At 37.0% G+C, this 25,032-nt stretch overlaps 1 protein-coding gene across 1 annotated transcript; it reads left to right on the top strand.

Annotated features, from left to right (window-relative positions):
- Nucleotides 1-13,437: 13,437 nt before the first annotated feature.
- LOC141398173 (uncharacterized) lies at nt 13,438-24,297 on the top strand. The gene is made up of 2 exons (XM_073975406.1): nt 13,438-14,814; nt 24,028-24,297. Exons 1-2 carry the CDS (start codon nt 13,438-13,440, stop codon nt 24,295-24,297), a joined length of 1,647 nt encoding a protein of 548 aa, XP_073831507.1.
- The last annotated feature ends 735 nt before the right edge of the window (nt 24,298-25,032 follow it).

A 25,032-nucleotide genomic window follows, 5' to 3' on the forward strand; every position in this document is an offset into this window, starting at 1 on the left:
TGCAGTTTAGTGTGCAACAAACTGTATTACGCTTATATTTTGCACAAAGTGCATACACTTTTTATGCGCATCCGATTTCACTATCAACCGTGAAAAAATACATCGATCTAAACATATTTCAATAAAATCCATCAAGAACCATGGATGTAGCATCACACAGTATTTTTTGGATAAATCGGATACAGCTCCTATGCCACTAAATTTTTCAAACCGCTGTTTTCCCACAAACGCGAGTGATGATTCACTTTCTTCATTGAAATGGAAACGATCCACATAAACCGCGAGTTAGTCAGCGATATTTTGAAAAACATTTTTCGCAAATTTTCAATTTTTGCAGTAGCCATTTCCACCGTTCTAGTAGATGGATTTTTACGATCTGTGATTCATATGATCCGGATCGTCGAAAAACTAAAATATCGCGGGGTACCAGCACACTCAAAACGATATTGTAAATACTGTACCCAAAAAATAGGTTTTTTAGAAAAAATATCGCACTAAATTTTGGCCTTTGGCAGTAGATTACTCTGCTGCTGTGTGGGCTACATACTTAATATACATATCAGATTATGCGAAATCGCGAGTTCTTTAGTCCTATAATTGGTTTTTCGAAATATCCGAATGCGCGTCCCAGTTACATAAAAAATACAAAAAACACCTGAAATCCGGCTTCAAAATGTCAGCATCCATAAAAGGTGGATGCAGTGGAAATTTTGGAAAGTGATACATCAGAAGTGTAATCTTCATTTTGTATTCTCCAACTTTTACTTTGGACAGATGTCCGTCATTTGAATGGTTTAATCAGAAATCGAATAGCAATGTAAAAAACCTGTTTAGATTCAACGTGTTTTTACCTATGGTTTTTCCTTTACGCGGTCGTAACTACCACGTAATTTAAATTTTTTTCCTATATTTTTGAGCTTTGTACAAAAACATCTAAATTAATCCAGCAATAGTCATAGTTACTGGCAAACTACAATAGTTCGCGTATTATAATAGTGCAAACCTTGGCTTCATGGAAACTAAAAAATTTTGACTTTTCCTCATATACACTTCTAGCCTAAAGGCTGAGGGTATAAAAAGGAACGAAACATCTTCAAACAAATTGATACAGATATTTTCACGATATAGAGGTATAATTAAGGATGTGTGCCTTGAATTGTTCCTGGTTTATCTACGTACACCTTTTCTTTCAAATAAACCCAAAGAAAGATGTCCAGGGGAGTCAAATCTATGTGATCTCGGCGGCCAATTGACATCGCCATCGTGAGATTACACTGTCATTGAATGTGCCGTTCTGTTGAAACCACATATCGTGCATATCCATCCATCCATATCTTCCGAATCGCTTGGGTGCATTGGTTTTTGGACAATCAGTGTTGGATTATCATTCGACTAATTGTGCAAATTCTGCTTATTGACGAATCCACTTAGGTAAAAATGGGCCTCATCAATAAAGATGATTCCTGAAGCCTGAATAGCTTTAACACGTAGCTTGATTGTGTGCGTATCTTTTAATGGTTCAAATTGAGTTAGTCTGAAATTGAGAAATTTCAACTGAAATACAGAAAAATCTCGACGTTAAGATAGTGTTATACCGTTTAGGCTCGTGCCGCTAGCATGATTTTGTCTCAGTCGTCGTTATATTAGGAATCGCCCGTATTCCTTTGTTATAGTCATATTACTAGACATCGGATTTTGCATATTTGCATATTTTTTAATATTAAAGATACGAAGATTCTGATTGGACCAAAATTCGTTTCAAAGAAATCTAAATTAAATGGCAGGGTCATATTTCGTATTTATTTTGCATATTTGCATATTTTGCATATGCACAAAATATGCAAAAAATATACAAAATATGCAAAAAATATGCAAAAAATATGCAAAATATGCAAAAAATATGCAGAATATGCAAAAAATATGAAAAATAGGCAAACAGTTTTTGGACGAAAATCGTCATAAAAGTCGTAAAATTGACAATTAAAGTTGGAAAAAATCATTAAAACAATTTCAAAATGTCCTAAATTAGGTTTGTTGGCCGTTTAACGTCGCTTTTTTAGCTATTGAGACCTCTTACCACAGTGTGGATATAAAAATATCGTTATATGTATATTGTAATACCATTTTTTTATTATTAACCTATTAAAAAATATAAAATTTGTTAAATTGTCAAATATTTTATGTAACATTCAATATTTTCTTTGTCTTAATTTGTTGCATTAGTCTGGTTTTAACTCAAAGGGAAAACATCGATGATGGATTTTTTTTAGCGGTACTCCCCTAAAGTTGTTAGTTTGGTTAGATTTTAAGATTGTTAAAGTTTGAGCACCATTGGAATATGTTAACACATGCCACTGGGGCCTCGTAATTATGAAAATCTTGATTTTTTGGCTATTTGACGACTTCAGCGACCCATATCTATGAAACGGTTAAAGCTATTTGCCCGTGTTATGCATTAAATTAAATGCCATACTTTTCTTGATATTTCTTGCTGAACAACAAAATACTTAAGTAGTACTGAATTCAAGATAATAAAGTCAATGTCCTGAACACCCCTTAGGGTGAAAATAGAGTCTATTGTGAAAAACCCTTTTTACAGTGTTTTATTTAACTTGTCTGTTTAGTTCAAATCTAGTAACTTATTTTCCACACAGTTGTAGTTGACCAATCGAACTAAAACTTTGCACACTTCTCAGACTTGGATGACAATACATGAATATGAAACCAAAACCAATATGGATCCATTTTTTCTTAGAGCCCCCATATAGCGGTACCACCCGATTTAAAGTATTTTAAGGATTCTGTTTTAATTTTTAGGCCGAATAGACTATAACTTTGCAATTGGGGTTCCCAATGGTACAGAAACTTCCTCACCAAAAATGTTGGACTCAGGCCAAGGTTTTGCTATAGCCCCTATATAACAAAATAAGTTACATTGTTTTATTTATAAATGCTCTTAAAACTATAAAATAATTTTTAATGATGAAATCTCTCAAGTAAAACGCTTGCATTTGAATTAAAAATTGTGGCAATATTAAACGGCAAGCGTTTTATTTGAGAGAATCTATCATTAAAAATTATTTTCTAGTTTTAAGTGCTTTTATAAATAAAATATTGTAACTTATTTTTTATTATTTATTATTTCTTTCCATATTATCATTTTTTTGGAATGAAAACAAATGTCTTTTACATTTTGTTCATATTTAAATTTATATAAGGGACTGACATAATGAGATTTTGGAGCCATCTGGGTGAACCAAACTAACAAAAGAACAACTGCTGAAATTCCCAGAAAAAGTCTACCAGACGTAATCACAGGGGATACTTACTTGTTGTTCAAAAGATTAAGCATTAACTCCAAATTTCTTGAAAAAGATCCTGCAACTTGACCACAGAACATCAATTACCAGGAAGATTAAAGGATGGTAAACAACTTGAAATTTGTGAACGACATAGCAGAGCAAGAAGTCGAGTTCATCACCAAGTAGTTTTTTCCATTTTCTTTTGCTTGCTTCGTTAAGATATTTGTCGCATTTGGCTCTTTACGGTGGTATGAACTATCAGATCAAACAATACCAGGCCAACAAGTTCAGGACTAAGATACCACAGATTATTTATCATTTTGTTATTTCCTTTATCTTATATTTGTTTCGTATTTCAATAAATCTTCAATGCGATTTAGGTCTTATTTTGGACCTAAAATATTTCTGAATTTCGTTTTCACTATTTTTTGTATTAAACTCAATCTATTGCCTCTAATCCTTTTTAACCTCTTGATTATGTTTACCCAATACATCCTATATTATAACTACATAAACATTGTTCATTATACGTTTTGTAAAATCAATAACCCACACTCTCATTTATAACTCTCAGTTGTTGTCGTTTAATACAAAATAAACAAGTAAAAAAGTATCAGTCGGCTTTGCCGACAGAGATATACCCACAGCCTGGGCAAATTGAAATACTTTTTTCACAAAAAACTTATGTATTTAGGGTGTTTCAAAATTTTGGTCGGATTAGGATTAAAGTTCAACATATTTGCGGAAAAGGAACTTAAAGGAATGGACCGACCATGGGGGTGCCATAGGGGGTTTTTACAACCTTCGGGCTGTTTTCTCAAGAGGTATGGACTTGCCCCTGAAACAACTTTTACCATCGTAATTGAGGCAGCGAATGTAAGTTGCTTCAACAAAAATCAAAGTGGTTCAATAGCAGGTCTTAAAGTGAACTTATCCAAAATTTTGTGTGGGAGGTACGGGATGGAGTGGACAAATATAGTCCATATTCGAACCTGATCCATAACTGGTAGATATTATGAGAATGTGTAAAGTATGGACCAAATCGGTCACTCCCATCAAGAGTTATCGTGCGCACAATTTTTCCGAATATTTTTTTGTGGGGTAGGTACCTGAAGGAGTGGACCGATATGGCTTATCTACGAACTTAAACTAAGTTTGGAAACAATATTACGAAGGCCAAATTTTGGCCGGAATCGGCATATCCGTTCGAGAATTATTTTGCGCTTCCACGCATAAGCATGGTGTCATAGGGTTTGTGTTTCAACTTTCAGGCTATTTTTCAGGAAGTATGGACTTGCCCCTGAGGAAACTTGTACCTTCGTATAGGGGACAGTGAATACAAGATGTTACAATAAAAACCAAGGCGATTCGTGAGCAGGTCCTAAACTGAACTTTTCCGAAATTTTGTGTGGGAAGTACTCGAAGGAGTTTACCGATTGAGTCCATATTGGAACCTCATCTAAGTCTGGTAGAAATTTCATAATGTGCAAAGTAATGACCAAATCGGTTACTTCCTTCAAGAGTTATCGTACGCACAAATTTTCCGAACATTTTCGAACTTTTGTGGGGGAGGTACCGGAAGGAGTGGATCAATATAATCCATCTTTGAACATGAACTAAGTTTGGACAAAATATTATGAAAGCAAAATATTGGACCGAATCGGCAGATCCGTTCGAGAGTTATCTTGCGCTCCACCCACTTCACACGGTGTCATAGGGTTATTTGTAACTTTGAGGCTATTTCCTCAGGAAGTATGGACTTGCCCCTAATGAAACTTACAGCGTCGTATAGAGGACAGCGAATACAACTTGCGTAAACAAAAATCAAAGTGATTCGAGACCAGGTCCTAAACTGAACTTTTCCGAAATTTTGTGTGGGAAGTACCCGAAGGAGTGGACCGATTGAGTCCATATTGAAACCTCATCTAAGTTTGGTAGAAATTACACGATGTGTATGTAAGTATGGACCAAATCGGTTATTCCCTACAAGAGTTATCGTGCGCACAAGTTTTGCGACAATTTTTGAACATTTTTGGGGGAGGTACCTGAAGGAGTGGACCTATATGGCCCATCTTCGAACTTAAATCGTATCTGGACAAAATAATTCGATACCCAAAATTTGAACGGAATCGATTGATCCGTTCGAGAGTTATCGTGCGCACCAGCCAGCCAGACAGACGGACAGACAGACAGACGGACGGACATTGCTAGATCTACTCAAAATTGTCTGAAACGGATATCGTACAAACATACTTGGGGTCTAAAACCATTATTTCGATGAGGCACATTTTTGGTCGTATCAAAGTGTAAATACCCTCTTTAGCCTAAAGGCTGAGGGTATAATAAACAATATAAAACAAGTAAAAAAGTATCAGTCGGCTTTGCCGACAGAGATATACCCTCAGCCTGTGCAAATTGAAACACTTTTTTCACAAAAAACTTATGTATTTAGGGGGTTTCAAAATTTTGGTCGTATTAACCGACAAAAATGTAGATTAGGATTGAAGTTCAAAAATTTTGCGAAAAAAGTACTTAAAGGAATGGACCGATATAGAACATGGGGGTGCCATAGGGGGTTTTTACACCCTTCGGGCTGTTTTCTCAAGAAGTATGGACTTGCCCCTGAAACAACTTTTACCATCGTAATTGAGGCAACGAATGTAAGTTGCTTCAACAAAAATCAAAGTGATTCAATAGCAGGTCTTAAAGTGAACTTATCCAAAATTTTGTGTGGGAGGTACGGGATGGAGTGGACAAATATAGTCCATATTCGAACCTGATCTATATCTGGTAGATATTATGAGAATGTGTAAAGTATGGACCAAATCGGTCACTCCCATCAAGAGTTATCGTGCGCACAATTTTTCCGAATATTTTTGAACTTTTGTGGGGTAGGTACCTGAAGGAGTGGACCGATATGACTTATCTACGAACTTAAAATAAGTTTGGAAACAATATTACGAAGGCCAAATTTTGGCCGGAATCGGCATTTCCGTTCGAGAATTATCTTGCGCTGCCACCCATAAACATGGTGTCATAGGGATTGTTTTTCAACTTTCAGGCTATTTTTTCAGGAAGTATGGACTTGCCCCTGAGGAAACTTGTACCTTCGTATAGGGGACAGTGAATACAAGATGTTACAACAAAAACCAAGGCGATTCGAGAGCAGGTCCTAAACTGAACTTTTCCGAAATTTTGTGTGGGAGGTACTCGAAGGAGTTTACCGATTGAGTCCATATTGAAACCTCATCTAAGTCTGGTAGAAATTTCATAATGTGCAAAGTATGGACCAAATCGGTTACTCCCTTAAAGAGTTATCGTACGCACAAATTTTCCGAACATTTTGGAACTTTTGTGGGGGTGGTACCGGAAGGAGTGGACCGATATACTCAATCTTTGAACTTGAACTAAGTTTGGACAAAATATTACGAAAGCCAAATTTTGGACCGAATCGGCAGATCCGTTCTAGAGTTATCTTGCGCTCCAACCACTACACACGGTGTCATACGGTTTTTTTAACTTTCAGGCTATTTTCTCGGGAAATATGGACTTGCCCCTAATGAAACTTACAGCGTCGTATAGAGGACAGCGAATACAACTTGCGTAAACAAAAATCAAAGCGATTCGAGACCAGGTCCTAAACTGAACTTTTCCGAAATTTTGTGTGGGAGGTACCCGAAGGAGTGGACCGATTGAGTCCATATTGGAACCTAATCTAAGTTTGGTAGAAATTACACGATGTGTAAAGTATGGACCAAATCGGTTATTCCCTACAAGAGTTATCGTGCGCACAAGTTTTGTGACAATTTTTGAACATTTGTGGGGGAGGTACCTGAAGGAGTGGACCTATATGGCCCATCTTCGAACTTAAATCGAATCTGGACAAAATATTTCGATACCCAAAATTTGAACCGAATCGATTGATCCGTTCGAGAGTTATCGTGCGCACCAGCCTGCCAGACAGACAGACAGACAGACGGACGGACATTGCTAGATTTACTCAAAATTGTCTGAAACGGATATCGTACAAACATACTTGGGGTCTAAAACCATTATTTCGATGAGGCACATTTTTGGTCGTATCAAAGTGTAAATACCCTCTTTAGCCTAAAGGCTGAGGGTATAAAAAACGTTCTGGGCGCGTTAAACCAGGCTCGAAAGATGAAAACACAAAGTCCTTCTACGACCTCTTGTTGTTGGGATATCAGCTGGGAAGTAGTTTTAAACATTCTCGCCTATATCGAACATGGATTTGTCAATCGCACACTATTCTTATAGAAACAATACTTTTAATACGTCTGTACGCAGGTACAGAAGCTCTCGACTTAACATCTGCTCAAGCTGGTAAGACCCCATTATTCTAGGCATTCGTACACTGCTAAGTCTTGTTTCTCCCCTGAGCTACTGTCAGTTTTAGGAACGCCCAGGAGTTGTTCTTTACCCTCATACCAGATGATACTAGAACAGCAACCCGTTCTTTCTGCACTGTTTTGGGAATACCTGGTAATAGTTTTCCATGCCAGTGCACGCAAATAGCATTGATTTGGGGTATCTTAACCCTTCCTTGAAGTTGTTGCGAGTATTTTTCACTGTTTATTCTCTAGAATAAACGGATAAAGCTTCTAAAGATCTAATATATGTTGGGTCCTCTCCGACAGCTTCTACTGTAGATAAAATGATACGACTAACGTTCAAATAGGACACTTTACAGGGGTCCAGCCGCGCTTGATTATTTTCGGGACAGATGGTTCTTCAGATTCTACGAAGCGTTAGACCTCATTGAAAATCTATTGAAATACGAAATCATAGACACAAAAGAAATAACAAAATGATAAATCACTTGTGGCATCTTAGTCCTGAACTTGTTGGCTTGGCATTGATTGATCCGACAGTCAAAACACCGTAAAGAGTCAAATGGCGACAAAAATATTGACAAAGCGAAGATGGAAACTTCTCCGCAAATATTTGACCCAAACTTACAAGAGAACAACTGTTCGAGCTCATGACAGATTACAACGAAGTAGTTCGCTGTACCAAGTAGTCGGCTGTACCCAGATAGGCTCTATTTTCGCCCTAAGGCGTACGTAGTCACGTTAATCGGGACACTGGATTTCTATGTCGAATTCAGTAATACTTACGCATTTTGTTTTTGAACATAAAATGAACAGAATGGCCTTTAAGTTAATGCATAATACGGGCAAATAGCTTTAACCGTTCCACAGATATGGGCCTCCGAGAGAGACGAGATTTTCATAACTTCGAGGCCCCAGTAGCACGTGTTAACTTATTCCAATGGTGCTCATTTGCCAATCTTAATCTTAAATCTATCTAAAATCTACTCTAAGTAAAAAGTTCAGGCGGCAACCCCCGCCTAAAAAAATCCAACATCGATTTCTTCCCTTTGAGTTGAAACCAGCCTAAAGCTACAAATTAAGACAAAGAAAATATTGAATTTACATAAAATTACATAAAATGATTGATGTTTTATCAAATTTTATATTTTTGTATAGTTTAACAATAAAAAAATAGTATTACAATATCATATACCCTACACCACACTGTCGTAAGAGGTATCAATAACATAATAATCTGCTAAAAATCGACGTTAAATGGCCAACAGTCTTAATTTAGGACACTTTATAGTTTTTTTTTTGATGATTTTTCCAACTTTAATTGTAAATTTTACGACCTTTATGACGATTTTCGCCCAAAAACTGTTAGCATATTTTTTGCATATTCTGCATATTTTTTGCATATTTTGCATATTTTTTGCATATTTTGCATATTTTTTTTGCATATTTTTTTTTGCATATTTTTCATATTTTTTTTCATATTTTGCATATTTTTTGGCATATTTTTTGCATATTTTTTGCATATATTTTGCATATTTTTTGCATGTTTTTGATATGACCCCAAATATCGAAAAATTGACCCTTAAAACGCCTAGATCCAAAATTTGAGTCCAATCGGATGAGAAATAAAAAACATGCAAAAATCCGATGTCTACATATTACGATTAATTAAATGTGTTTAAGCTAAAACTGTAAGCCCTAAATTTCCCCTCAAAACAGTAATTAAAATCTCCGGTTACCTTAATGTAAACACGGCAGATAAAATTCGTACTAAAATAACCAGTTGTAGTTACCAATAATAATCGGCCATGTTGAGAAGATCATTTCCTTTTTCTAAATCGATCTTGTCTTTTTCAACAACTCAAAGAATCAACACCTGTATCTATTTTGTCCAGCGGTACCCAAGCTCCAATTTGATTACACACATCAATACTTCATACAAACATTTGGTCCTTCGAGCCGGATTGGAGACAGTGAGAGATTTCAGTTTCGCAAGCAGAGGTTTGGTACGAGACCGTTCTAGTGGTTGTTGGCTTCCTTTATCATTGTTTGTTGAGTGTCATCAGTTTCATCGTTCAAGCACGCGGTTTTGATTTAGTTCTGTTTTGGTCGTACAGTTTCACAAACAATTGCCGCGTTCAAGTTCTGTGAGGATTCGCCGGGCAGATAAAGTAAAAAAAAAGTGGATTAAATAACAAGGAAACCCCCTATAGTGGCCGGTAAACTTGGATTCGAATAAACCCTAAAGTTGCCGGTAAACTTGGACTAAATAAAACCCTAAAGTTGCCGGTAAACTTGGATTAAGACTAAGCCTAAAGTTGCCGGTAAACTTGGAATGTCAACAGCAGTGAACAAGTGGTGCAGTGATTTACACACTAATCGGCAGGTATTACCAAAACAGTAGCTGAAGTAAGTTACAGTGAAATTCATTCGGTGGTAACAATCTCTATAAGTAAGTGACCTATACTACTCCTTAATAATCAAAAATATAAATTCTTATTCCGTTCGATGTTAACCTGCCTAAATCCATTCCAAATTAACACAAAAGTGAAATCCTCCTGCAAAATAAAATAAACATACATGAAATTTTACAGCATAGTCGCCTAACTTTTGTTGTAAGAAATCACTTGTGAAAAAAGTGTGACATACTTTTGTTCAAAAGTGTAAGAACACGCTCCTAAAAACGTGGGTTTTTATTATTCTGTTAAATGCAATTGAGCGAGCGTTTATCTGCATTAACATTTCCGATCATACATACATCCATGTTTAACATATCCAAAATATTTGCTCTCAGTTGTTATTATATCTCAACACAGTTCTCCTAATGCGCATGTCCATTGAGCGCAGATTACAACAAACACTCCGTAACATGCATATTTGAATTCTCATTTTTGGGACGTCTCTTTGTGTCACTGAGAGCCAGAAAGGTAGTAGCGCTCTCATCACTGTTGCTGGCATTGCTATTGTATGTGTGATAAGGCCCTTTGTTGTTGCCCTTTGGTTTGTAAATCGATTTCATTACCTCTTCGTCATTCCCTTTGAGTGGAAGTTATATTTTGTGAGTGATTGAGTAAACTCGTCGCTCTTGTTAAAGGAATAGTGCGGAACATCATCATAGATCGTTTTAAGTGCTCTTCTCTAAACCTGTATATATAGAGATAGTACATGTACGTCGTGTTGTTTCTGAGTACTTGCACAATAAAAATCAGTCCAATTCCAGACGTTCCAGTTTACTTGCATTCAACGTGCCGATTTCATTCTGTTGCGAATCTACAGTTGAATGCCGAGGATTTGTATTCATAAGCGTTATAAGCTAAGATACAGATTCAAACAGATACATCGGCACAGTGGGCCGAAGAGTAATAAAATCGAGCTTATACTTATAAGTTTATTTGCATTAAGGAATCGATTATCGATTATTTTGAGTACAATATTCCTGTTGAGAAACTTAACTACATACATCCCCTAGTATACATTTGTCTAGGATAACACTCTTGCAACAGTGTTCACTGTAATAACAATTGTCAGCAGTTCAAGTTTGGTCAAATATATTTTTTTTCTTTCACGGATCAGTCAGACTATCTTCTTATTTTGGGAAAAATAATTTTGTGTTGCAATCTTATCTTCCAGTACAAAATCATCCTACATGTAATCATACCGCCTAATTGTCATCTCCTACTGCTATAACAATTATCAACTTGTCACTCGTTCTATATTACCGGGATCTAAATTAACTCTTCTTTGTCTTTCTACTCTTCTGATACTACAAGCTCTCCTCACAGCTATCATCTTCGCTGTTTTTAGCCATTTTCTGCATCTTTTCCAAATAGCCAAAACCTATTATAGGTCTTGTTGACAATACAGACGAATAGAGGTACAAGGTTCCTAACATCTTCGTTACAAACCCTTCCTCATTTAAGGCTTCAATTCCCTTTTTTTCCAATTCCTGGTTTAAAATGTCACTGGACCAATTCATACGCTTCGCCGACAACCTGGTAGAGTTCGAGGCTTCATTAAATGGTAACGAGTTACCAGTAAGTACTCGCTGTCTTCTCGAAACACATCAGGATGAAGTCAAATCTACGTGGCAAAGCCTGAAGCAAGTCTATGACAAGTGCTTGGCTGATCTTACTAATAAAGAAGAAGATGAAGATAAGAACAAAACACAGGACGAGGATGAAGCGTCTGTAATAGAGACGGTGAAACAAAAATACATGAAATCCTATTCGACATACTGTCGCATTATTTCAAAGCTAAACGAATCTATTGAAAACTTTTCATCCACGGTTCCTAGTCCAAGTACTAATCCCCCCTCGAGTAATAATGCTACATTCCACCTTCCGCCAATCGAACTCGCCACATTCCATGGTGATTATAAATCGTGGCCTTCGTTCCGCGATATGTTTACGGCTGTTTGTATCCGTAATTCCAAATTAACCTCCGTTGAAAAGCTTTTCTACTTGTACCAGAAGACCAAGGGTGAGGCTCATGAAATAGTTGCTAAGAGTCCTCTAACCAATGATGGCTTCACTACCGCTTGGAGCAATCTATCTGCTCGTTACGAAAACAAGCGAATCCTTATAAACGGACAGTTAAGGGCATTATTTAATCTCACAGCAATTTCAGCTGAAAACGCAGCTTCGCTTAAGAACCTCCAGAGAGATGTAAATGCATGCATATCTACTCTGAAGGATTACAAAATCGATGTCGAGAGTTGGAACCCAATTTTCGTTTTCTTGTGTTCTAACTGTCTTCCTGACTCGACTCTCACTCTTTGGGAACAGACCTTAAGTGATAAAACCCTCATTCCAAAGTGGTCGGACTTGGACACTTTCTTAACTAACCGGTATAGGACGTTAGAGTCAGTCTCTGATATGAAAAATGTCCATAAAAGTAAGACACTTCTGTCCAGTTCTAAATCAGCTTCGCCGTTCAAGGGTGGTAACTCTAAAATAAACACATTCCAAGCCAATGTATCCAAGCCTAAGTGCAAACTTTGTCCAAACGATCTCCACATAATAAGAAAATGTCCCAAGTTTCTGAACATGAACTACAACCAAAGGTTAGCAGAAATTAAAAGTCATAACCTATGCCTCAATTGCTTCTCTAGCTCACATTTACTAAGAAGTTGTAAAAGCAAGAATTCCTGTTTTAAATGCAACAGGCGCCACAACACTCTCTTACATAAGGATACGGATAGCGTCAACCACCAGCATCCTAGAAGTTCATCTCCCAACTCTTCTGCAGCACCTTTTACTCCACGAACCTCAACTTCAATACAGTCCACTCAAAAATCTAAAGGCGTAATTCAGAATTGTTTTGCCTTAAATTCCAAAGGCGTCTTGCCAGGAACAGCACTAGTGAAAATCTTATACTGCAACGTTGATTATACGGTACGGGCGCTAATTGATTCTGGTTCAGAGGGGACATTTATATCTGAAAAGATGTTTAACCTTTTAAAGCTCCCATCTAAACGAACCGCGGCAAAGATATCAGGTCTGAACAATTCGGTGTCAGCCGATGTGCAGAAGGAATGTCAACTCACAATGGGTTCCAATACCGACGAACATTTTCAACTGCACCTTTCCGCATTAGTTGTTCCCCATCTCTCGAACAATCTCCCTTCTACAACGTTAAGCATGGACATTGTTTCCAATCTTCCTGATCTTGAGCTGGCAGATTCACGATTTTACGAAAGCTCAAAAATCGACATGCTCTTAGGTGCTGATGTGCTGCCTTCCATAATGTTGTCAGGTTGTAGGCATGGAATCTGTGGGTCCCTAATGGCTCAAGAAACAGTCTTCGGCTGGATCCTAACTGGACCAGTTCCGAACCAAACCATCAGCTCATTCTCAACTCGTGTCTCGTATTTCTGTGAAATCTCTGTTGACAAAGAGATTTCACGTTTTTGGGAGGTGGAGAATATTCCATCCAAACAAATTTTGTCCAAATCCGACCGATTCTGTGAGGATTTATATCAAAAGTCGACGACTCGCAATGAAGAGGGAAGATATGTGGTGTCTCTTCCATTTAAAGAGGAATACTCACCACTTACCAGCTTGGGTTATTCGCGAAATAGCGCAATGTCTCAATTTCTTAGTAACGAGCGTCGTCTCTTACGTGACCCACAACTTAAGAAAGATTATGATAATAATATTAATGAATACATAACATTAAAGCATATGTCTCCCATACAACAAAATGGTCCTCTGTTGAACACGTCATGTTTCTATCTACCCCATCATGCGGTGATAAAGCCTGACAGTACTACCACGAAAGTTCGAGTGGTATTCAATGCTTCTTGTCCTTCGTCAAACGGCCTAAGCCTGAATGACATTCTGTATACCGGTCCTGTATTACAAAACGACTTAACTATTCTGATTCTTAACTGGCGTTTTTATCGATACGTCTTCAATGGAGACATACAAAAAATGTATCGACAAATCCGTGTGAATTCTGATCACACTTCCTTTCAACGAATCTTGTTTCGTCAAAGTCGAGACGATCCAATACAAGATTTTGAGCTCCAAACGGTGACTTTTGGCATTAATTGTGCCCCCTATCTGGCAATAAGGACAATGATGCAACTAGCACATGATATCCAAAGCACTTTCCCTATTGCTTCTAAGATTTTGAGGTCCTCAATGTATGTCGACGACGCGCTGGTAGGGGCACATGATATCCAGTCAGCCATTCAAGCCAGGGATGAACTAATCGAAGCATTGTCTTCAGCGGGATTCTCCATGCGAAAATGGACTTCTAACTCCAAGAAAATTCTAGAAAGTCTACCTCCTGAGGACTTGTTACATTCAGATTTCCTGAACTTTGATGATTGCAGTATGGTAAAAACCTTAGGAATCCGTTGGAATGCCCGTTCGGACGATTTTTTCTTCTCCACTACAACGCTTTCCGCTGATGGGGGATTCACTAAGAGGGCTGTTTTGTCACAGATTTCTAGACTGTTTGATCCCGCAGGTTGGCTAGCACCGGTAATCATATTAGCCAAAATGATAATGCAAAACATTTGGATGGAAAAGACTGAATGGGACCAGGAAATATCAGTCGAATCTCTGCACTTGTGGAAAACATTTCGTGGTCAATATCCCTTTATAAACGAAATTCGAATTCCTAGATGGGTCCATTTTACTCCAGATGCTGAGGTACAATTCCACGGTTTTTCCGATGCCTCAGAAAAAGCATATGCTGCTGCCGTTTATGTCCGAGTCCTTCACCAACATCAAATTTATACTAGCTTGATCTCCTCCAAAACAAAAGTTTCCCCCATAAAGACTCTTTCCATTCCAAGACTGGAACTTTGCGGGGCAGTGATGTTGGCAGAGATGATAGACAATATTCTTCCTAAATTTGACTTACAAAATTATTCTGTGTTTTGCTGGACAGATTCCACAATAGTGTTGTCCTGGTTGGCAAAACCACCTTGTTTTTGGAATACCTTTGTGGCAAACAGAGTGTCCAAAATAGTCCAAGTGATTGAGCCTTCTCAATGGTTCCACGTTGAGTCCATGTTTAATCCAGCGGATCTAGCTAGCAGAGGTGTATAGCCAAAAGATTTAATCGATAGTTCTCTATGGTGGAAGGGACCGAGTTGGCTATCTAAACCGACCGAATTTTGGCCCAAATCCACTCCATATATTGATCCTGAAATCGGGCTAGAGAGAAAATCCTTGCAGGTTCATTTTTCCTATTTCGACCAATACGAAGATGTTCTGAGAAGATTTTCCTGCTTTTCCAAAGCCATGCGGATTATGGCGTACGTATATCGTTTTATCCAAGCTACGCATCCAAAGCACAAAGGTAATTACCAAAGAAAAGAAACTAGTTTAATTTCACCAAGTGAAATGCCTTACGTTCGAAAGCAGTTAGTACGCATAAGTCAAAAAGCAGAATATCCAACCGAATATGCAGCGCTTCTAATCGGACAGGCTTTGTCCTCGAAAAGTAAGCTATTGAATTTGAATCCTTTTATGGATTCAGATGGACTGATGAGAGTGTGTGGTCGTTTGGAGGCCTCTCCTAGTCTTCCGTTTAACGAAAGACATCCTATTATTGTCCCGTATAAGTGTCAATATTCAACCCTTTTCGTTTCATTTGTCCACAAAATTACTCTTCATGGCGGTAACCAACTGGTACTTCGTTTGGTTCGCAGCCAATATTGGATACCAAAGGTTCAAAACTTAATAAAAACTACTATTCATAAATGCCATCCTTGTATCTTATACAAGCGAAAATGCCAAAAACAGTTAATGGCAGCTTTACCACCAGAAAGGTGCAGTTATTCTCGACCATTCACACACACAGGTCTAGACTTTGCCGGGCCATTTGAAATAAAAAGCTATGCCGGGCGACGCTGTAGAGTAACTAAAGGATATACTTGCGTTTTCGTCTGCTTTTCCACAAAAGCAATCCACCTCGAGGCAACTTCCGATTTGTCTACACCGGCTTTCCTGGCAGCTTTCAGCCGCTTCGTTTCCAGACGGGGCTGTCCTCTTCACTTGCATTCCGACAACGGAACAACATTCGTTGGGGCCTCCCGTATCCTCGCAAAAGAATTTATCCAATCCTCTCACAAAGCTCTCACCTCCACATACTCCCATCAAAACATCTCCTGGCACTTTATTCCACCGGGCGCTCCTCACATGGGAGGTTTATGGGAGGCGGGGGTGAAAGGTTTCAAACAACACTTCAAGAAAACAGCAGGATCACACAAATATACGTTCGAGGAATTCCAAACTTTATTATCAAAAATAGAAGCTTGCCTAAATTCCAGGCCACTATCTCCAATATCTCCTAGCCCATCAGACCTCGTTGCACTGACACCTGGTCATTTTTTGATTGGTACAGCTATCCTGACACCCATAGAACCGGAAATCGAAGAGGAAAGCGTATCCATACGAAATCGCTGGCGGAGACTAAAAGCCATTCACCAACAATTTTGTATCCGCTGGAAAAATGAATATTTAAGGGAACTGCAGAAACGACACAAATGGAAAACGCCTGAAATCAATGTCGCGAAAGACATGCTTGTAGTAATCCGCGATGAAAGCCTACCCCCAAATAGTTGGCGCCTAGGGAGAGTGACGAAAGTATATCAGGGTGTCGACCATCGGGTACGAGTAGCAGATGTCCTCACACAAAGAGGAACAATAACGCGGCCAATTACCAAATTAGTCATCCTCTCCGAAAACATATCCTAAAAAACCTCTACATTCTGCTTTCCATTATGATTTTCCTTTATTTTTTTTTTTCAGACATACCATTGCTCTCTTTCCCCTATCCATTCCCAATTGCTAACCCTCTCCTCTCTTCCGGAATATGACATCCTCCAAAGAATCGAAGTCATTATCAGCTGAAACCAAATTCGACTGCAGAGTTTGTAGACAGAAGCATGCACTAAAGTCTTGTCGTCGCTTCCTCAGTTATAACACGATTGATCGTATGCATGCCGTAAGAAAGTACGGATACTGTATAAATTGTCTTGCGCATACGCACTCACAACGAAAATGCTTCACTACGACTGGCTGTAGGTACTGCGGGAAACCTCATCATACCCTCCTCCATATGCATTCTAGATTAAAGAAATCGTCAAGTGGGTCGCACGGGAGGACTCCGACGCCATTAAATGATAGGTCTTCACTGCCAAGTAGGAAATCTAGTCGAGAAACACGTTCTGCTCCCAAAGAAACCGATCCCGGACGCGAAATAGCATCGGCATCCAATGATAAAATCGCATTTCTCTCACATCCCTTCTACATCAGAATACGGCCACATTACTCCCAACCGCCTTAGTCAAGGTAGAAAACAATGGTAAGAAGCATTACGCTAGGTGCTTATTGGATTCGGCAGCCAGAATAAGCTATATCTCCCAGAAATATCTTGACAAATTGGGAGTTATGAGCTTCGAACTTGAGAAGGAAACTATATGTTCTTTAACCCTGTGGTCTACAGCAGATCCGAATCAAAAAATAGACGTTACTTTAAGAGTCAACAATCGAATTGGCACCTTGACACCGAAGAAGTCACTTCCTAATGCTCTAAAAAATAGCTTTGTAAACTTCGTTTTAGCCGATAAATATTTCAATAAATCCGCACCCATCGACATTGTCTTAGGAGTGGACGTGTACTCCAAAATAATACTTGATGGTATTTTTATAAAACCAGGACTTCCAACAGCCCAGAGCACCATTTTTGGAATTGTTCTCTACGGATCTTTCAACAATTAGCCTTAAGCCTGTTTTTTTATCCCTATAAAACCAGTTTAATTTGCTGAATATACCCTAGTAAACTTAATTCTAGTTTTTAAGGTAACAAAACCAAAATTTGAATTACAAGAAAACATGAATTCTAAAATAAATATCATATATTATACTTAAGCTCCTAGATGATAAAATAGTATAATACCCCATATTCTTTCTTGGATATAATCTTCCCAACATGTGCCCGTCTTTTTGGCTCGTTTATCCTTTGTTTTACAGCATACACTGCAAGGGGAGGCGGAATGTTTAAGCTAAAACTGTAAGCCCTAAATTTCCCCTCAAAACAGTAATTAAAATCTCCGGTTACCTTAATGTAAACACGGCAGATAAAATTCGTACTAAAATAACCAGTTGTAGTTACCAATAATAATCGGCCATGTTGAGAAGATCATTTCCTTTTTCTAAATCGATCTTGTCTTTTTCAACAACTCAAAGAATCAACACCTGTATCTATTTTGTCCAGCGGTACCCAAGCTCCAATTTGATTACACACATCAATACTTCATACAAACAAAATGTTATTAGGATACCAGTTTATTATTAGGGAAAGGCACTACCACTCACGTTAAAAAATCACAACGGAGCGTCATCTGTATTCTGAATAAGAAATATCATTTCTAGTTAATTTTGAATTCAATTAGTTGGATGCTTATAAAATATGTAGATTGCTGATGACCGAAGAAGAATACATACCCACTTTTAAGTCATTGAAATTCTTGTTTGGTCGAATATTCACGTTACCTTACATACAGATCTTTGCTATAAAATAGAGAGAGCTGGATTCGCCCAAAGACTAGATTACATTGCACCTATGTTAAGCTTTGGACTTTATGTTAGGAATTTGTTATTTAATCAAACTGACAAACGAACAAATGTTATAGGCAAAATGTTAATCTTGGCAACTTAAAGAATTTGATTTCAGTTGTTTAGCGAAACTGGCGTCCTGTAAACATTGATATGCAATTTAAAGGAAACACATTGTCTTTCTTCGTGAGAAATTAGTTAAGCCAGATTTACGATCTTGGTGTTAAACCTCCTGTAATTTAGCAGTGATGTGCTCTTCTTAAACGTTCAGTTGTTTGTGCATTTCCGCTTATAATTATTATAAGTTTATTATAACAAGAAAAACGGGTTATCGACGATTGAGACAAACTCACACATGCGCCACGAGCCTTTAAGGTAAAACAAAATATACGAAAGAAGACAAGGACAATACTAAACATCAGTATGCTCTTGAAAAAGTGGGAAACCCACCAACGAAACGTCGAGCAAAACATGAAATAATTTTTTTTTTTCATTCAATTAACCTGACCAAAAAAGCGCAATAAAAACATCTATAACAATATCAACATTGGTCAACAAATAAATACATCAGAAGACAAAATTTTTTAGTAACTCTTGTAAACTCTTTAAAAATCTTGGTTTTGTTAATGATTTGCCACAAAATAAATCTTGAGATTCACAACCAAAATATGCAAAACTTATCAATGTGTCTTGTGCTGTTAAGGGCCGTGGGAAACATTTATAAGTGATAGTATTTCGGTGCTCATTGTCAAAGTATTTTATTGTTTAGGAAAACTGACTGCACGTGTATACCACAAAACAGAACAACATATTTCGAATCCTTATCAGGATTATGGATGCCCACGATTAAGAAGGTAGACAACACAAGAACAAAAGAGAAACAACATCTATTGTTCCGAAGCTGGTAGCGTTTGCTTTACCTAATTGGCATTTCAATCTTCTGTGGGTATATAAGACCAAAGAAACCATTGGTTCGGCATCATTCTCTCTCGATTAGTCTTCATGTAAAGAACTCTCAACAAAATCATCATTCAAAATGTGCGTCGAAATCACACAAAACCAATACCAAACCATGGATATCACCATCTCCCAGAAGAAAAGCTCCAGCATGAAGATGTTTTTAAACAAATTTTCAAATAAGTAAGAAAGTATCAGTCAGCTGTGCTGAAGATATACCCTCAGCCACTGATAAAAAACCAACCCGTATATCATGAGTTTGTTTTAAAATCTGTAGGTACCGTAATGTGAGGCTATACCAAATCATTGACATATACAAAATATTTTTAGTAACCAAACTTCTTCATAAAGGACTCGAAATATTAAATTACGTTAATCTAATTTTAGCAGACATTTTCGAAAAAGTTTTAGATTTATCTTGCGCAATAGCCATTTTAGTATGTGCAGGCAGGATTTTGGAGCTTTTGGGCCATTGTCTCTGTAAGTATTGACTTACTCCGGAAAAAAATTGTACCGTTGTAAATGAGGCCGCTAGAACAACCTACAAAAAGAATCAAAACTTCGCCAGAGGAGCTCTTAAACTTCACTTTTTCGGAATTTTGTGTAGGAGGTAGCCGAATGAGTGGACCGACATACTCCATATTTCAACCTGATACATGACTGGATGAAATAATACGATGTGCAAAGTCTGAAACTCCCTGCGAGAATTATCTTGCCGATTTGCCATTTTGGTTGGTGTCGTCAGGGGTTCTTGCAGCTTTTAGGCTAATATCTCAAAAAATGTGGACTTGCGCAAGAAAAAATTGTAACGTCTTAAAGGGAGCCGCAATGACAACCTACTGAAAAAAATTCAACCCGATCCGAGAGGGGCTCTTAAAATTCACTTTATCCGAATTTTGTGTGGGAGTTACCCAAAGTAGTGGACCGATATAGCCCATATTTGAACTCGATCTATATCTGGAAGGAATAAGAGTTTTCGTTCACAGCTTTTTACAGAACAATTTTGAACTTTTGTGGGGGAGGTACACGAGGGAATGGACCGATATGACCCATCTTCGGACTTAAACTAAGTTTGGACAAAATATTACGATACCCAAAATTTGGTTCGAATCGGTTGATCCTTTTGAGAGTTATTGTGCGCACCAGCCAGACAGGCGGACATGGCTAAATCGACTCCAAATTGTCTGAAACGAATTTCGCCCAAACATACTTAGGGTCTAAAACCGTTATTTCGATGAGGCTCATTTTTGGTCGTATCAAAGTGTATATACCTTCAATGGAATCCTATGAAAATCACATCAATGAATCCTATGAAAGTGAAATGACTACACAGTTGTGGTTCACATAGATCGCACCGAACAAGGTACTTTCTTCTGGACCTCGACTGTTGACTGTGTTCCTGCCCAGATGCAGGATCGTTGGGCCCAAGCTTAGTTACTGAAAACTTTGTCACATTCTTCAGATGTCTTCAATTTCTGAGAATTATGAACTGTAATAAAAGCAAACAAAAAAAAAAAATTTAAAAACTGTGATAATTTAAGAGAACTATTTTAAACAAAATAATTTAATTTACAAAAAGAATCTGAAGAATAAAATCGATGTAAATTTTGCTTTAAGTCACTGAAGAAATTAAGGTCAGTCACAGTCAGCTCTTAGCTTAATTTTCCTGCTTAGCTTATTTCTTCACTAGGCCGCTTATATCTTGGTGTCACACATCGAAGCGTAAAATTCATGGGCGCTATAAACACAATTATTTCAATATATCAAATAAAATTAAATTTTTTAATATGATATAATTAGTACCGAACATAAAAATTACAGCCAAATTATATTTTTCAGATTGAACACGTGTTTATATCAAATTGAATGTCGAAACGAAATGCCAAAAATGAAGCCAGGCGAAGAATTCAAAAGTTCAAAAATTTTAAACTTTGTGGCTAAAACCTCGCTTCGTTGTGGTCTGTCCTATTGCAAACAGTACAATCACTTTGCGCTTTGAAACGAGGCGGAAAAAATAAGCAACAAAAATCCATTGTGTTCTCGCCTTTAAAACTCTATTTATATTATAAAAGTAGGTTACATTTGCAGGTCTGACGTTGGATGTGAGCCACATCTTAAGGTCTAGCTTTTTCAGCATTTCAGTTGAAATTTCGCAATTTCAGACAAATGCCAAGTTTACACTTGCGCTCCAAAACCCACTGGATTTCACGAAATCCTTAAATACACCCCGGTGTTTACACTTATTTTTTTTTTTTTTTTTATTTCAATCATATTACAATAATCAAGGTAGATGCATATGCGCAACTGATAGAACATGAATTTTCAAAAAAAGTTGTTGTAAATTGAATTAGTCATCAAAAATATACGACAATATAGAACTTTACAACTTTATTTCGAAAATCATCGTAAAATTATCCATATACGATATATTAATTGTGTATAGTACTAACAAATGAAAAAATTAAAAAATTATTTTATCGTTGAGACATCATAATAATAAATTTTGATAGATAAAAGTTGTGTTCAGAACCTGCAAAATATTACTATTGCACCGGGAAAACCGTTTAGTGCTAAAAATGCGTTCCCTTACTCCGATATCTAGGAAGATTTTGGCCTAGTAGACACTAGCAGCATGTTCATTGGCATCTAAATACGATAGCTGATATGTTGATTTTGACATTTCTGCTGGAGTTTTTGCAATTTCCGTCATTTTTCCGTTCCCATATTTTTTACGAATTTTGTATGAGGAAGCAATTTTTGAAAATTAGCTCTTTTTCTAACATTACCATTACAAAGAGTACGGAAACACAATGAAAAATAGCATTGTAACAAAGTACATAATTTAAAATTTTTTAACATTGTTTACAAATTTTGATACTTCAAATTTTTGTTGTAGCAATTGACCAAGGTAGATGGTTTATTGTGATATGTGAAAAGTGTTGCAACTTTTGGTACTTGTTTTAGGCAAAAACAGGGTTGTATATCATGTGTACTGTGATTTCGATGTTGATTTCGCTGAAAGCACAAAATGAGATTATTTCATTTTTGTATGCGAAATCATGATAAATTTTGCTTGATTCCGCGCGAAATCACAAAATGACGCCAAATTTAAATCCAATATAACTCAATTTGAACCCATAAAAATATGCACACAATCGAGCTACGTTTCAAAGCTATTCAGGCTTCTTATTAAATTAAAGGTTATAATTAAAGTGCATATCTTCATTGATGAGGCCCATTTTCACGTGGAAGTGGATTCGTCAATAAGCAGAATTTGCGCATTTGGCCGAATGATAACAATGGTCAACACGACTTTTGTTTCAACCGAAGTTGTTGTTGTTTCTAAATGAAATCGGCGAGCTATTTTCAAATCTGGTCACGGTTTTTCTCCATCAGCTCTTGTTCTTGAGATATAGCTCAAAATCGGTTTTTACTAGTTTTACCCAGAATTTCGTTATTTTCGGATACAACAAAATATTTTATTGCGGGTTTTTCGACACTTATATATTAAGAAGATGTTATATGCTTGATACAAAACGGTTTTTGAAAAAATTATGGCGAATATATATAAAAAAATATAGAAAACATACGATGAATTTTGTAAAAATTGCATATTTTGAGTACTTTAAGCTGTAATTACGTCATCAGGGGAAGTCATAGGAACTTCATATGGCATTCCGGATATGCTCAGGGTGTCTACTATATAGTCCTGTATTCAAATATATAATATAAAGTTCATAGCGCCCACGATTCGCCCATAACCTAAAAATCGTCATGAAGACTGCTAAAGGGAAATCATTTACCTGTGATATCATTACCAAATATGCCATTTACTTTTCAATGGCAGTCTTCTAGACGATTTTTAGGTTATGGGCGAATCGTGGGCGCTATGAACTTTATATTATATATTTGAATACTGGACTATATAGTAGACACCCTGAGCATATCCGGAATGCCATATGAAGTTCCTATGACTTCGCCCGATGACGTAATTACAGCTTAAAGTACTCAAAATATGCAATTTTTACAAAATTCATCGTATGTTTTCTATATTTTTTGATATATATTCGCCATAGTTATTTCAAAAAACGTTTTATATCGAGCGTATAACATCTTCTTAATATATTAGTGTCGAAAAACCCGCAAAAAATATTTGTTTGTATCCGAAAATAACGAAATTCTGAGTAAAACTAGTAAAAACCGATTTTGAGCTATATCTCAAGAACAAGAGCTGATGGAGAAAAACCGTGACCAGATTTGAAAATAGCTCGCCGATTTCATTTAGAAACAACAACAACTTCGGTTGAAATATTCAACTTTTTCAATTTTGTTGAGCAGTGTAATCCAACATTGATTGTCGAAAAACCAATGCACCCATGCGATTCGGAAGATATGGATGGATGGATATGCACGATATGTGGTTTCAACAGAACGGCAAATTCAATGACAGTACAATCTCACGTGGTGGCGATGCCAATTAGCCGCCGAGAACACATAGATTTGACTCCTCTGGACATCTTTCTTTGGGGTCATTTGAAAGAAAAGGTGTGCGTCGATAAGCCAGTGGTTGGTCTACGTTATGGTTATGTCCAGTCAAAATATAGATAATGTATAGGTCCTAACATCCAAAATTTTACGAGGTAGATACAGAATTAATCCTAGAAACTGGCAAGAATGACTGTATCGTGAATGACCATAACTTTCAATAGCTTAATGCCATTTACCTTTATTTCATAGCAATATACCAAGTGCAATATTCCTAACTCCCAACCAATAATAAAAACAACACGCAGAGAAAAAATATTTTTCGGTTTTGTTGGAACAAAAATATTTATTTTGGTTCCAAAAATGTGTTTGTTTTGTACAAATATTGTAATCCAAATCCAAAAATACCATCTTTTGTTCCGAACATAGAAAACAAAAACAACTTTCGAATTTCCGCAATATTGTAAAAATCGTTAACAATACCGATTGTAAGAACAATCATAATCTAAATTTTTTACAAAACATATTGTCAGCCCTGAAAACCAGATACTAAATTTTTTTATTTGAGTGTATATACTTCTCATATACACTTTCCACACAACTTTGATGTAAATATCGCGTATAATATTACGAGCATTGATGAACGCAATACATGGTTTGCTACTTTAGTTGACAACAAAGACAAACAAAAAGCCACAAGCAGCCACCACAACATAAGGAATAATTAAACACCATAACAAACATGAAAAGGAAAGAAGAATGAAACAAAACAGAAACAAATAAAAACAAGAGTCTCACAAGTACATACACACAAAAACAAAGGTAGAGGCAGCATGTCATACAAACACACCACAACTC

The sequence above is a fragment of the Musca autumnalis genome, unplaced genomic scaffold (assembly GCF_047663935.1).
Source record: "Musca autumnalis isolate F117 unplaced genomic scaffold, ASM4766393v1 scaffold_3, whole genome shotgun sequence".
Classification (NCBI taxonomy): Eukaryota; Metazoa; Arthropoda; class Insecta; order Diptera; family Muscidae; genus Musca; species Musca autumnalis.

What these genes read in the sequence shown, in the direction of transcription:
- LOC141398173 (XM_073975406.1), top strand. Translation starts at nt 13,438, where the DNA reads ATGGCTCAAGAAACAGTCTTCGGCTGGATCCTAACTGGACCAGTTCCG. An exon ending in ATTTTACTCCAGATGCTGAG is followed by an intron (nt 14,815 to 24,027) that starts GTACAATTCCAC and finishes TTTGTTGAGCAG; the next exon opens with TGTAATCCAACATTGATTGT.